The 15,025-nt window shown below is 36.9% G+C and overlaps 1 protein-coding gene across 1 annotated transcript in view; it reads left to right on the forward strand.

Annotated features, from left to right (window-relative positions):
* The window catches only part of doc2a (double C2-like domains, alpha), a 48,317-nt gene that overhangs the window by 22,761 nt on the left and 10,531 nt on the right, over window positions 1-15,025 (forward strand). Inside the window, exons 7-8 of the mRNA XM_028476466.1 lie at window positions 4,312-4,371; window positions 13,354-13,565. Coding sequence (XP_028332267.1) covers window positions 4,312-4,371; window positions 13,354-13,565 — 272 coding nt within the window. The remainder of the gene's footprint in view (window positions 1-4,311; window positions 4,372-13,353; window positions 13,566-15,025) is intronic.

Raw genomic sequence — 15,025 nt, forward strand, 5'->3', positions numbered from 1 at the left:
ATGAAATGTAGAAAGAAAAATGAGATACTTTATTTTTCTTTAAAGCGTTTTTGTGTAATTGAGGTACTGCAAGTTGTTGTTGAATTTGAGATTTTGCAACTTGATTTCAGAGAGAGTGGGTGGTCGATGTAAATAAGCAACGGCCAAGCATAAATTAAACATTAGTGTGTTTAAGAAACTGAATAAATGGTAAAAGCAAATATTATATTTGAAACTTTTGATTTTAGTCTGCAAAGCATTTGAAAATTAATTGATTGATTGTTTATTCCGAGTTCAATGTACATTACATATACAGTACACAGGACTCTTTTTAAATTTACATACTTTCATATATACATGAACTCCAAAAGGAGTGGGAGAAAGTAAACCTATAAATTCCCTCCACGGTAATTGTCGTAATTCATATCAGTGGTTGCTTCCTTTCGCAAAACAGATAACACAACAGATAAACAGATTACATGCAAGAAACATACATATGCACATACACATACTTGTCTATACACATAAATATACAAAATGATATGTTACCAACAATGGTAAGTACTTTAGTAGATCACAATCTATTGTCAAGGTCTTATATGTAACAGTTTTATTTATTTTATATATATATATATATTCCTATCATTCTTATACTAAGAACAGCTCCTACATTGGTCACCCAGATACACCCTTTACCTTTATAGTCCATATATATTTATAATTATTTTATTTAATTTTTAGTCACAAAAATCATCTCTTCACATCTCAAAAACATGGCTGACCAGTATAGTATTTATTATCAATAAAGCCAGTATTGTTTGTGTGATTAAAAGATTATTCAGAACAATTATTCTTCTTTAATAGCCCAACAAGGAAAGGCTACATGATGTAGCACATTTCGGCAACAAGGTGATTGACGTAAGACACAGGTTCCAAAGTGGGGTATGGGTACTCCCAGGGGTACGCAAATTGTCATAGGGGATACGTGAATTAAAAAAAATGGAAACTAGAATATAAATAGACCAGTAGTCAGGAGCCTCCATGCATTGCCACAAATGTAAAACTACCCTCTAATGGTGACAGATGAACAATCGAATCAAAAAAGCACAAATATGACAAAAGCTACTTTGCTTAGCGCTAGCGAAACGTGCTGTCAAGACTTTGATGCCCTTTGCCACCACGTACTTGTGTGAAAGTGGATTTTCCGCTTTGACAAACATGAAAACAAAATACAGAACAAAACTTTGCATGAAGAAAGATTTAAGACTCAGACTCTCAATTTTTAGCCAAACATTGCAAAGTTCTGTTCATCCTCTCAACCTCACGCTTCCCATTAAAGTTGTAACGAGTTGTATTTCACAGTTTCAGGGTGATGAAAAAGAGAAGATTTTTTTGGTCACAGAAAATGTTAGTAGGCTAGTTAAATAAATCGAGTGATAATTCTAAATAAGACATTTTGTTGTGTTCTTACAGCTTATTATTCATTTTTTGTTATACAATATTCCTCCACAGGAATGTTAAAATTCAAAGACAAATTTCACTGTAATGCAACGTTGTATCTGACATTACATTATTATGTTTTTAGGTGTTTTTTAAGTGTTCAAGTTAAATGTCTGACTCTGAAAGTTTGGGAACCACTGACCTAAAACACAGGGCACGAAATCAATAGAAAAGAAGCACTTTAACTGCATTTTAACGCCATGCAAACAAATCAATTAAAATCAAAAGGTCATAACATAAATACAGCCTGAATTCTGTAAGCGGAGTGAATAAATGCACTGATTGATATTTCGGACACATACCAATCAACTCTATTGTCAATCCCACACCTGGGTCTCATTAGGCAGAAAAACATCAACGTGTCTGTAAAGTCAATAGAGCATCATCGGCTAAGAAGCTGAACTAATGCCTCAATAATACAGCTGGACAAAATGTCCTCAAATAGCTCAGCTCACCCCAGAACACCCACTTAAAGACTGTTCATGATGACTGCAGTAGTGAAAGGAAGGAAAACTGGAGCGTTAACTCAACGCATTAAGAGATCTGTAGCAAAAAGAGAAAAGATTAGAATGGCATACGTTTAACACCTGAGCTCCTGCTACAAAAAACAAAAAAACTACAATATTAAGTTCAAGTTCAATTTATTTGCTGTTTGCAGTAAAAAAAAAAACCACACACACATTGGAATATTTGTGTAAAAATACACCAGTGTGCACCAGAGTCAACAAAAAAACACCAAAATAGACAAATATACTTAACACAGTAAAACTGCAATGGGAAACATTTGAGTCTATGAAACGAGGCTATAAAAACACACAGTAAAAACAATACAGCAATAAAACAATAAAGTGCAAGAACAGCCTTCAAAGTGCTTTGTTCAGCCTAATAACAGCTTGTGGGAAGAAGCTGTTAGCGTGGCGAGATGTCCTGCATCTCAACGAATGATATCTTCTCCCGGTGAGAAGGAGCTGGAACATGGCTTTACCAGGGTGGCCAGTACCAGAAGAGTCATTGATCATTCTCAGAGTCTGCAATCATAAAGAGCCTCCAGAACAGACAGCTCACAGTCCTTTTTGCAGAGCAAACCACCTTGTTCAGAGCTCTCCTTTCTGTGGCTGTGATGTTACCAACAAGCAGACTTTCTATGGTGCAGCCATAAAAGTTAAGCAAAATCTTAGCGTTGGTTGTAAATTCCCTAAGTTTCTGCAGAAAGAAGAGACGCTGACGAGCTGTCTTGACAATTTTGCCCCATCTCAAGACCATCAGACCTCGTGAGATTTTTTATTTAAGATTGGACATACATTTTAGTGTAATGCACAGGATTCTTATCTATTCCCAAACAAGATCTCCTCTTTATTCAGATCAATGATCCAGATCATGGTACCATGAGCATTCACCCTTAAAAGTCTTGGAGAAAACCCCATTAATACTGACACAGTATGTCCATATGTGTGGACACCGCCCTTTTTTTGTTGTTGAAAATTTGCAAAGAAATGTGCAATCTAGATCTGATCCGGATGAAATTTAGTGGTGTAATTGAAGAACTCGACATAACTGATTCAAATTTCATAAAGTTCAGTCGATTAATAACAGAAATATGATATGATATGATAAATATTTAGAAAATTTTGGCTAATGATGAGAGATTTTTTAAACTGATACAGGATCAGTATATTGATCTGGATTCCCTCCAAAATTTTATGGAATTCCATTGTGTAAGGCAGTATTTTTCAACCTTGGGGTCGGGACCCCGTGTGGGGTCGCCTGGAATTTAAATAGGATCGCCTGAAATGTCTAGTTATTGATAATAAAAAAAAATACTGATTAGAAATAATTTTTTTCTACTTTTTTTTAATTAAAACAACATACAATCTTAACAAATGTATTCTATACTTTCACTTTATCAAATATAAATATAGTTATTAATAATAAAATGCCGTAAAAACATATAATACAGTATAGCAAACATGATCAAAAAGTAATTCTGTGTTTAGGGAAATTCTTGATGTCAAAATGGGGTCACGATCCAATCAAAGGTGGGGAACCACTGGTGTAAAGGTCTGTCTTTTGCTAAAATTTTGTTAAAATCATTTTAGTGCTACTTTTGACGTAATTCTGCTAAAAGACAAACAAACAAACAAATGAACGCAGTTGAAAATATTAAATAAATATATAACGAGCCCTCCTGCTAAGAAATACAAAGAAACCTATAATGGTTCACACTAAGGATGATTAATCTTCATCGTCCTTCATCCATAAGGGACCAAACCTTCCAACTCTTCAGTGACCTTTTGTCCATTAGTGAGCTTTAGTCACAACATTGACTCCGTGCACTATAAAGAAATGTGACAAGCTTTTGGCAGCATGTGTTAATGTGTTGTGTTGGTATATAGAATAGATACTTGGCAGAGATAACAAACAATAGCCTTCGTTCACACATTAGCCACAAATAGCTTTGTGTAGCGCTGAAATGTTTACAGGGTGACACGTATGAAAAGGTCACGCACAGCCAACAGAAAATAAAAGGTGAGGATGTGGGAGTGAGATGGGGTGTGGGGGGGGGGCTGTGAAGTATCAATAGACATCAGGAACAAGTGAGAGATGAACGAATAAAAACAAATCAAAGCAGATTGGCCTTCTGACGCCATCGAACGCCAAAGCCTCATGAGTTCGCCCTGCAATTTTCAAAGTGACTTCTTCTTCTTCTTCTTCTTCTTTTGCTTGATAGTTACTTGTTTTTTTATTTTGTTTTTTAGCTAATCTGCCCGAGCAGAGCTTTTTTTTATCAGTCATTCTCACCTATCGTTCCTCCTCTGTTCTTTCTGCTTTCAGTTGCCTTCGCCGACTGCAATGAGCACAGCTCTGAGAGGAATCTCCTGCTACTTAAGAGAGGTAAACCTCATCATGTTTTTTATCTTTCTGTGTGTTCCTGACTTGATTTTTCAAGAGTCCACATCAGTACAGTTAAGGGGCAAGAGACAGAATAGTGTGTTAATGCGAGAGATAAGGTTTCACAGGTTCTGTGTTAAACCTGTTTATTAAATCAATGTTCTAGAACAAACATTCAGAAACTAGTGAATTAATAGTTTGACTGAAAATGCATTTGTAATATGTCATATGCTTGACAACAGTAGCAACAATTTAATGGTTGTGTAGTAAATGGTACACTCCATACGCTACACTACTCAGATAGTATTTAGATGTGGGCCACATCTTGCAATGATCTGTCACTTTTGGCATTCTTCTTCTTACGAAATAGATGTGAGCCAAAATTGGCCCACAAATGATGCTGCTTATCTTGTGTAATTTTGCCACCACACTTGAAACCTATTTGGACCAGTTTTGGCTGAATTATGCTAAATTGGCGTCGACTAATCTGTATGTGAGCCTGTATCCATTTGGTCTGGCCTTTGCTGACATCTGGCATTGGGATGGCTTGGTTGTGGCCAGGTTTAGGCAAACAGGAGTGGATCACACAAGTGCCATGATTCCACATGGTATGTAGGCTGGATGACCATGCCAGGTGTGGGCCCACTGGGCCAGAAATGGAAAAGAATAATTTTGCTATCTGGGAACATACTCAATGAGTATATACTCTCTACTATCCACTTTAAGTTTGAATAGAAGGATGAGCATTCCCATTGAAGTATACTTCCAAGTTTCTCAAGATGCATTTCGAACCTACAAGTACAAAAAAATCTGAAGCACGCTGAGGCTAAATATCTGTTGATTCTCCACCTTTGAAAGTTCTGAAAACATTTTAAGTGAGAAAGTGACCAAGTAGAATATCAACATGTACTCATTTGATTTATAAAAGTCACGGAAACACATTTCATGTCGATATTTTGGAAACTTTCAGAGACCCGGTATTGTGCTACTGGCAAAACTTCCTGCTAACTTCAAAACAAGAGTTAACTAATGGAAGACAAGAAGAGATGCTTTTGTTTTGAAAAGGGAATGTTTGATTTTTAGCTTGAAGTCGGCCCCAGGAGGATTTTACGATCCGCTCGCAGTGCGTCATGGGACGGTTGAGTATGACTAGTGTGCACACCGTGCATACTTAATAAATGTCCCCATACAGTATACTGAACATGCTGTGGTTATTTTTTTGCATAATCAATCCTTTCATACTATCTAATGTGAACAAACACATACTGATTTTGATGCCAAACTTAGCATGAGTAGTCCGTTAGTATGACATTTACAACACAGCCAAAGTAATTTGTTAACGACTGTGCGATGGATTTAGATTCCAACGCTATATCAGCAGACGCATCTGAGGTACACTGACAGTTGGCAGTCGAAACATGTCAGGAGATCAAAGAAAGTTTCGTGAAAAAAGTTGTCTGAATAAATTAAACTTTAACATATTCAAAAAAGAAGACAAAATCAACTTATTGGAATTAGAAGTACAAAAGAAATCAAGTAAATCTATCTATAAAAGCAAGAAAGGTCTGTGTACGTGCGTGTGTTTGTGGAGCGAATATCTCCTTGGCGTGGTATCTGTTCGACCTGAAACTTTGTCACTGGCTTTGCACATACCCCAAGTGTGTGCATCTGTTATTTTGGAGTAATTCAGACAGAGGCATCTGTGTGGGCTCTCCAGTGATTGATAACAACATTGGAACATAGGGATGGCATCACTGGAACATAGGGATGACATCATCACTGTCGAGGTAGGACTGATGACATCATCGCTGGAGAGGTAGGACCAGTGTTCTAATGTTCTAAAATACCAATGTTCTAAAATGGGTGGGGTGTGGGGGTGGGCTCTCCAGTGATTGGCTCTGGCCCGCATTGTTTTAGAACACTGATGATCTCATCAACAGTGATGTCATCAGAGTTCCAATCAGAATGTTGTAACTGATGTCATGATAAACGCGGGTTAAACCGAACAGGACATGAGTGGAGCGTCTGAGCTGCACGCACTACTGCTATTACTATAACTACTATTCTACAAATGACTTTTGGTTGTACCATGCCAAAAGATTGATGTGCTGAGAAAGAGCGGAAACGTGAGGCAATGAGCCAGGCATTGCCGCTGAGTCACCTGAAGTCTGAAATGCCCGTCTAGCCAGCAACGCTGCGCGCGAGGCAAGACGGCGTGCAGCAGAAACACCTCCACAGCAGGAGGAACACTTTAATGCTACAAGTATGTACAGCTCTTTGTACATCCAACCTTCAAACATAACCACTAACCCTAACCACATACTCATTTGGCCATAATTGACAACTCGACTTAAGCTCCCACATGAATACATATTTCCAACGGGCACTGAACTAGTTTAATTTAATTTAGTGACAAGTAATAAACTCACATCCACAGAGAAAACAATACAATACTTTGTTTTCTCTCCTGAAACGCATAAGGGGTGGATTTTTTTTCAGCTGCATATAAATGAGGTTGTTGGTTTATTTATTTTGAAGTTTCAAAGGTGACTCTTGGAGTGCGTGCGTGCGTGTGTGCGTGCGTGTGCTGGCTTGTGCCCAAATTATGCACACTGTGACTTCTTCATGGATCAGCAGAGATAGAAGGTGGATCAATGCAGGAAAATATTTTCTGTGGCTCTGCATTCAAAAAAAATAATAAGTCACCCATTATATCAAGGTATTTACAAAAACCCATTTACATAGGCAGTTTATTCATAAGCAACTCATTTAAATGCAGTTTCCTCTGGCTTTGCTGGACGCCCTTGTTGAGGAATCTGTTTTAATTACTGTAGATCATGGTCATCCATTAAAAGGCTAATTTGAGTTATGTATTCTAGTAAGCTAGCATGATTTGATTAATTAACATAAGTGCATTAGAAAGCTGCTATAATTAATGAATTATATGCAATGAAAATTATTGAGTGGCTAAAAATAGGTATTTTAATTAATGAATAACGGCCACGGGTGTAAACAGTTATTTCACTATACTGCACCAGGAGGGATAATAGCTGATATTATTTCTCAATTAAAACAAGAGCCGCTCGCACACGATGTGACTCCGTCCATCTGTCATTTGGATCATCAGATTTCTGGCCTGAGCTGTTCTTCTCCTGTTAGTCATTCCCTGGACAGTCTGCGGTGTGGCTTCATACTTAAGGGACAGATTGTCTCCTTGGGTACTTTGGCAGAGCCAAATGTGGATTAAAGAGAGAAACTGATGTTTCTTGTAGTTTTGAACAGATTTTCCACTTTGCAAACACTTGATTCCCCCTATCAACCCAAAGTGGTTTGTTCCACACAGAACAAGCTGAATTTAGCATGGAAAGTTTCACATATTTCTTTAATAATTTGAAATTATGTTACATTAGCTACCTTGATATGAGAGCTTTAATTCCCCTTTAATTCAGAATAAGAATTGTAAACACCTAAGTCCGAATGAAAATCCAAAGTAAGTGGCTGGCACATTCTGATTTTAATCACAAATTGAATAATTCCTTGATCTTGTATACAGTCATTCCGCTTTAATGTAGTTCTGGTCGTTTTGCGCATGTTCGTCCTGTAGAGATTACGTGCTGGTGATGACATAATCCATGATGGCCACCTGAAGCAAGCGTTGGACTCGAGCCGAGACTATTTATTTAATAAGAGTCTTAGAAAACATGTGTCAAGCTAATGGCCCAGGAGACAAGTCCTGCCTTTTGGAGCATCCAAATCGGCCCACAGGATAAAATGAAAATGACAGAGAAATCATGAATCATTGTGTAAATAAAACTCATTAGTTTTTGCATCAATGGAGTCATTTGTAATCTTAAACCGTTGAAAAAACTCAAAAATCTTATAAAATCCTTCAATTTTCCTCAAATCTTCTTCAGATGCGTCTGCTGATTGCTTTGATGTTTCCTTCATTTCCAAGTAATAATTCCTGCAAGTTCTTATAGAAAATTTTACATATTATTCAAAAGGAAGACAAAAAGAACTTGCTGGAAGTAAAATAAACATCAAAGCGATCAGCAGACGCCTCTGAAGAAGACCGGCAGTGGATAGTCGAAACATGTCTGGAGATCAAAGCAAATTTCCTGAAAAGCAGTTGTCTAAATAAGTGAAACCTTAACATATTATTAAAAAAGAAGACAAAAAGAATTTGCCGGAATTAAAACAGTATTTCATTGTTGATCAAAGATCAAAATCTGAATATAGCATTGTGTGAAATAAATTTGGATGAATTATTTACAATGAATGATATAATTATATAATGCTAAAATGAAAGAAGTGATGGAAAAGGCAAACAAAAAATTAACAATGTAAAGCTCTAATGAGGACTGGCGCCCTATCCAGGGTGTACCCCCGCCCAGCGCCCTATGAGAGCCGGAGATTGGCACTGGCAGACCCCCGCGACCCTGATAAACGGGAATAAGCGGGTATGAAGATGGATGGATGGATGGAAGCTCGAATGAGAGAAAGAGATGCCTTACTTAAAATATCTTTAAAATCTGGCCTCACTACAGACAGATTCAGATTCACATCTTTATTATTAATATTTCTATTTAATTATTCATGTGAGCAGCATTATACAAACTTATTTTACATAGTAACAAAACTAAAACAGTTGTGCTCAAAAGGAGTAGGAAGAAGTTCAAAGAACTTGTAAAAATCTACTCCTCTTCTCTTGTGCATCTAAATCATCACTACACAAACTTTCAGCGTACACTCATGCAAACAACTCATATGAGTCTATGCTTGTACATCTTTGAGTAATAAAATGACTCATGCCTTATGTAAGGCCAAAGCAAACTTTTTTATCAATATAGTTCAAAGTGCCAATGGAAATGGCAAAGTTAACAAACTTATTGGAATGCAAAATAAATGTGCGCGCAGCAGCCTCCGTTTGGGCTGCTGTAAGTGACACTGTGTTGTTGCTGACGTGTGTGCACATTGAGAGAGAGAAGCGCTGCAGTAATATGCTTTTAACAGAACATGTTATATTACTGTGATGTTTTCATACTAACGTTAGCTTGTTAGGTCCTCTGAGGGAGGGACTTTGGAAAGTTTGGAGGCAGGGCAAGAGAGCAGCGGGGGGGGGGATCTGAAGTTGCGTACTGCCCCTTTAACTTGGCAGAGGACAGTCTTGCTTGGTTTACATCTTACTTGTCTGATAGAAGACAGTGTGTGAGTGTGTGTGGCACCCTGTCATCGTTTCTAGAATACCCTGCAGGGGTCCCACAAGGTTCTGTATTAGGACCTATACTTTTTTCTGTGTACATCAATGACCTGCTAAATGTTTTTTTAAATGTCCACTTTCAAATGTACGCAGATGATGCTGTTTTAATTTTTACTCCTGCTAAAACAACTGAGGAGGCATCTTCTACAGTCACAGCAGCCATGGTAGACATACAGGAGTGGCTCATCCTTACTATTAAATAAAAAGATGTTCACAAAAAAATCTATTAAAATGGATCGGTCTAATGTGTTCCTTGGAGACACTGAGCTTGACCTTGTTGAGGAGTTCAAGATTCTCGGGGTCACTCTGGATTCAACACTCTCCTTTAAAAAAACACATTAAACTCATTGCTGCTAATACAATAAAATTCAATTTACAGAACTTCAAACAAATCAGGCCATTTATGACAATAGATTCAGCAAAGATGTTTTTACATTCAATGATATTTTCACACATAGATTACTGTATTACAATCTTCTCACTCACTGGAGAAACAAATATTGTGATTGTTCATTAATGTGTGTTGCCCCGATCAAATAAATGAATAAATAAATATGTCACGTTCGCCTCCTGTTCAATTAGAAGTCTTCCCAACCCTCAGACCTAAAGCTGAATTGAATAAAGGCGATTAAAAAGTGTTTTCCATGTAAACCTCAATTTGGAATAACTACTTCCATGTAGTCACGAAGCAGAATTCTTCAATTCCTATACTTTGATTCTGAATTAATTGAATTTCGAATTAAAAAACGTCATATCTTGTTTACCTGCGTAACTTGTTTCCATTTGCTGGATTTTAGCTTATCTTTCAAAAGCCGACTCAGAGCTCAGTGACTTTCATGTGTCATTTTGCGACCATATGCCACAGATCACAGACAAAGCAAATTAATGCCATCAATAAACATGAATAGCAAAATCCCAGGAGTGAAGCATGTGCCACTCGACTCGGGGATTTAGCAATCCTGCAAACAGCATCGAACGGTTTACCAAAAGCGTTTGACAACAAGTAGCAGAACGGAGTTGATTCAAGCTGACAGATGAAAGAACGCGAGGGAAGATGCAACAGGGGGTGAGGAACGGATGGAGAAGACGATGTTCTCCAAGCCTCGTGACTCACACTCATAGCTGGCGGCAATCGATACATGAATGTTATTTTTAGGAAAAGACACACTTGTATACACTGTAAGGGTGCGCATCAAAGTGAGAACAGAGCGTTTGTTAATGATCTCTTCAGTTTAACCTGAGAAACATCTTCTCGATTATTGCCAAGCGTCTTTTCTTTGTGGCTTTATATCCGCCCATCTCTCATTAAGTCTTATCTTCAGGCAGTAGGTGGTCGACTCGCAGCCAAGACGATCAATATGCCACATGCTTCTCCCTTCCTGTTATTTAATTGTCTCAACTGGTTGGCCCTTTTCTTTTCTACTGGATTCTTTCTTGCCAATCTCTTTCCCTGTGGATCTTTTTTCTTTTTGTTAATAATCTCCTTTGCCAAATGCCAGTCCCTCATCCGCCATCAGTAGGTAACAGACTTAAACACAAGCAATAAGAGGACATCATCTCCAACAGGTTTCTTCTCATAAAATTATTCAAATCTTCAAAGATCAATAGAGTAACTCATTAGGAAGGTGGACAAATAGGAAAGTGATGCCCAGCTGTACATGGAATAACAAAATGCATGATGATTAAATAAAGTTAAAGGGCTAATACATATTCAGCCTTCAGATTCTTGAATTATTTACCAAGGATGAGAGGGAGGGAATTATTTCCTAAAAAAAATTATGAATAAATAATAGAAAGGCTCTATTACTGGAGGAAAAAACGTAATTTCTGATGCTTCGACTTAATCAGCTCTACAGCGCATACAAGGACCACGAACACTTCATAAAATAGGTAAATTAATTTATTAACAGCATCAGGGACATTAAGTATGAATAAAAAGCTGGAATTTTCATTATACTGTCATCAAACCTACGTTCATCAGAGCGTGGGCCACAAAAATATGTTTGCTTGATCAAAGGACCACATTATGTCCATTCATGTCAGCATTCAGAATATTGGTCAATTTGAGCATTAACACAGGAAAAAAATAAGTTATTTTGTAATTTCTGTCATTCTGTGTACGTTTGTTTATTATGTGCATTTCTGTGGTTGTAGTACTGTGGCTTTTCAGAGTCCTTTATTTATTTTTTTGTGTTCTTTTGTTGTCATTTTCTGTCATTCTGTATGTTTTTGAGTCACCACCATTAAATCACAGCTGGAAGTACTGGTAGATCCTTTTTGATGCCTCTATGCTGATAGAGGACTATTGCTACTACTGCTAATACCCTCAGTGAAGCTGACTTTTACCAGCTTCACGTCACGGCTCATCACTGCTCTGTGGCTGCTTTAATCTTCATTCGTGTCCATCTTGTTATTCACACCTGATGCTGTCCTGTCTTCACTGTCAGGTTAGCTTCAGCAATCAGAAACATTGTCATGTCAGCAACAACAACAGCAGCTCATTTGTAATCATTATTGTCACCACTTTAGTTCAAACTATTATCCTCTAATGAAACACGATAGACCTACTGATCTTTGTATGTTTATAACATCCTGTGCAAGTATTACATTTGACCCCTCTGTTTTTTCAATGAGGGAGACAATCGCTGCATGAAGCATTACTGTAGGGTGTCGGCTTCTTAAAGGATCAGTAAATATTGATTTGGATGATGCACTTTATTAACAAACAGCATGATCTCAGTTTTCTTTTGAAATTGTCTTTGGATCAGAACAATTTTCTTGAGGAATAGTAAAATAATAAAATTATCAAGTCATAATAATGAGATACTATCTCATGAATATACATAAGATACCAAGTCATAGTTATGACATACTATCTCACCCATATAGATACTAAGTCATAAATATAAGATATGAAGTCATAATTATTAGATACTAAGTCATAACTATCATCCCAAGTCATAGTTATGACATACTATCTCACCCATATAGATACTAAGTCATAAATATAAGATATGAAGTCATAATTATTAGATACTAAGTCATAACTATCATCCCAAGTCATAGTTATGAGATACTATCTCATCAATATAAGATACTAAGTCATAAATGTAAGATACTAAGTTATAATTATGAGATACTATCTCATAAATATCATACCAAGTCATAGTTATGAGATACTATCTCATCAATATGATACTAAGTCATAATTATCAGTTATAAGATACTATCTCGTAAATATTTATTATTTTACTATTCCTAGTTGTTATTTTTTTTCTGGTGAAAGCCATATAAAAATCACTCATGTTTATTATTAAGTAATGTTTAAATACTTTACTTATTCAGTTTGGAGAGAAGATGGACAGAGAAGTCCATCTGCCTCAAATTTAACCCTCAAATGTCAGTGTGCTTGTGCGCAATGACCTCCACATTAAACGAGCAAAACGCTCATTTAAATGGGGCGGTCTGCACCAGTTCTGCTCGTGCACTAATCATTGCTGCAATCTTAGTGAATTCCGCGCAGCAGGTAAGGAAACTGCGTCACTAAAGGATTTAGGGAAGATACTTGTTTACCACCCTTTATTTCAGAGCTTTGTGAATCTGGCCGTTAATGTATCATTTTCACTGTGTGAGACACGGTTTTCAACAACAATATTTCATCTGCTACAGAACCAAACACACAGTGTCAATAAATCTGGTTTACTGTCTCTCCCTCTTTGTCTCAGTGGGAGACGGAGCAGCAGAGAAGTCTAGAGGAGCGAGGGCGGTTGCTGCTCTGCCTCCAGTATCTCCCCCCAGTTGACGATGATGATGGTGACGGGAAAGTCGAGGCCAAGGAGAAGGAGAGGGCTCGAGGAGGGCTGTGCGTGGGCGTCAAACGCTGCGCTCACCTGGCAGCCATGGACGTCAACGGCTACTCTGACCCCTACGTTAAAACGTAAGGACATCATAAAACCTTTATTACGGTTTCTTATGAGCTGAGCGCTTATGAATGCAGGAATGGCTGCCAGTTGGTTAGTTAGTAGTTTTAGCACACGTCATTTTCATTACAGTTTTCCTGTGGTAAACCATGTTGAAGTGTGATTGAGATTCTTTTTATTTACTGTATATAAAATAGTTTCCTGCTTTGATTCTAACATACTGTATTACTGTTAGTTTCATGTCACATGGTAGTTCTACCTCAGGTGTGTAGTATACGTTTTCAGTGAAATGATCTCAATCTTTTGAGCCTTTAGGTTGGTTCTTCTTCTGTTGCGTAATTCTTTCTCACAATGTAAATGATGAAGCGACAGGCCTGATTTTATCATAAATTTACAACATTAAAAGACGCAACAAATTTTTATAGTCAACATTATCAATTATGTTATAAATCATTTTTGCATTATTGTATATGTTACACACATTGTGGTTGGCGGCAATCTTGAGACGGTCTATATATTAATCCTGTTTTTTAGCTTGGAAGTTGATTGCACTTTAATTTCATAAACGTACTGGGCACTTTTAGATATGTATGTGTTTTGTTTTGGGTTTTTTTAAAACATACCACTTGTTTATATAATTGCATCTATATTTCACAAATGTATTGAAGGCCGATAGCACAGTTTAAAACCCAGCACACAAATGTTTTCACTTTAATCAATTTTTGATTGTTGAAGTTGCCAAAAACAGAACAAAATGTCCTGTTTTGTGCTTTGTGTTGATGTAGAAGATCGAAGGTCTTATTGAGTTGTGTCCTGCAGAAAAACTTTCTGTTTTAACGCCACAATATGTGCTTAGTAGATTATTATTAGAGAAGAAATAGATGATTACAGTACACATTCATTCTATTCAAGGTAATCACCAGACATGGGTCATCAAGGAGAAGATTACTACTCTCAATCAATGACTTGAATAAATGACAAATTTAGTCCTTTGTAGCTCAAAGTGATAAGTAAACACTAAACAAACATTATTAAAGAAATTACAACAGAAAGTTGTTGAGGAAATAACATACTTTCTTCAGTTTCTTTCTGTTTCTACCTCTACCTGCGTCAGTAGCTCCGTGATTCCTCATAATCTGAAGACTGGAAGCATAATGTACATCATTTCATTTCATTTTTCACTTATTTATTTAGCACACATTAAAGAAAAACAAACATTTAAAGTGCAAGGAGGGAACATAGAGTTCCACCCCTTTCAATAAACACATACAATTTCAAATGAAGGCTAACAAATAAACACTTGTAAAATCATCAGACAAAATATATGAGGAAAAATAATATATAAACAAAGTGACTTAATTAACAAGTTATTAACGTCCAAACCAGCCTGCTGCCTTTTAAATATTTTTTTCCGATTTTCTTCAACATTTTTTAATTCAGTTTTGCTCCATTTTGTGTTAATATGGGGAGCAGCCCC

Source organism: Gouania willdenowi, chromosome 19 (genome assembly GCF_900634775.1).
Source record: "Gouania willdenowi chromosome 19, fGouWil2.1, whole genome shotgun sequence".
In the NCBI taxonomy this organism is placed as follows: Eukaryota; Metazoa; Chordata; class Actinopteri; order Blenniiformes; family Gobiesocidae; genus Gouania; species Gouania willdenowi.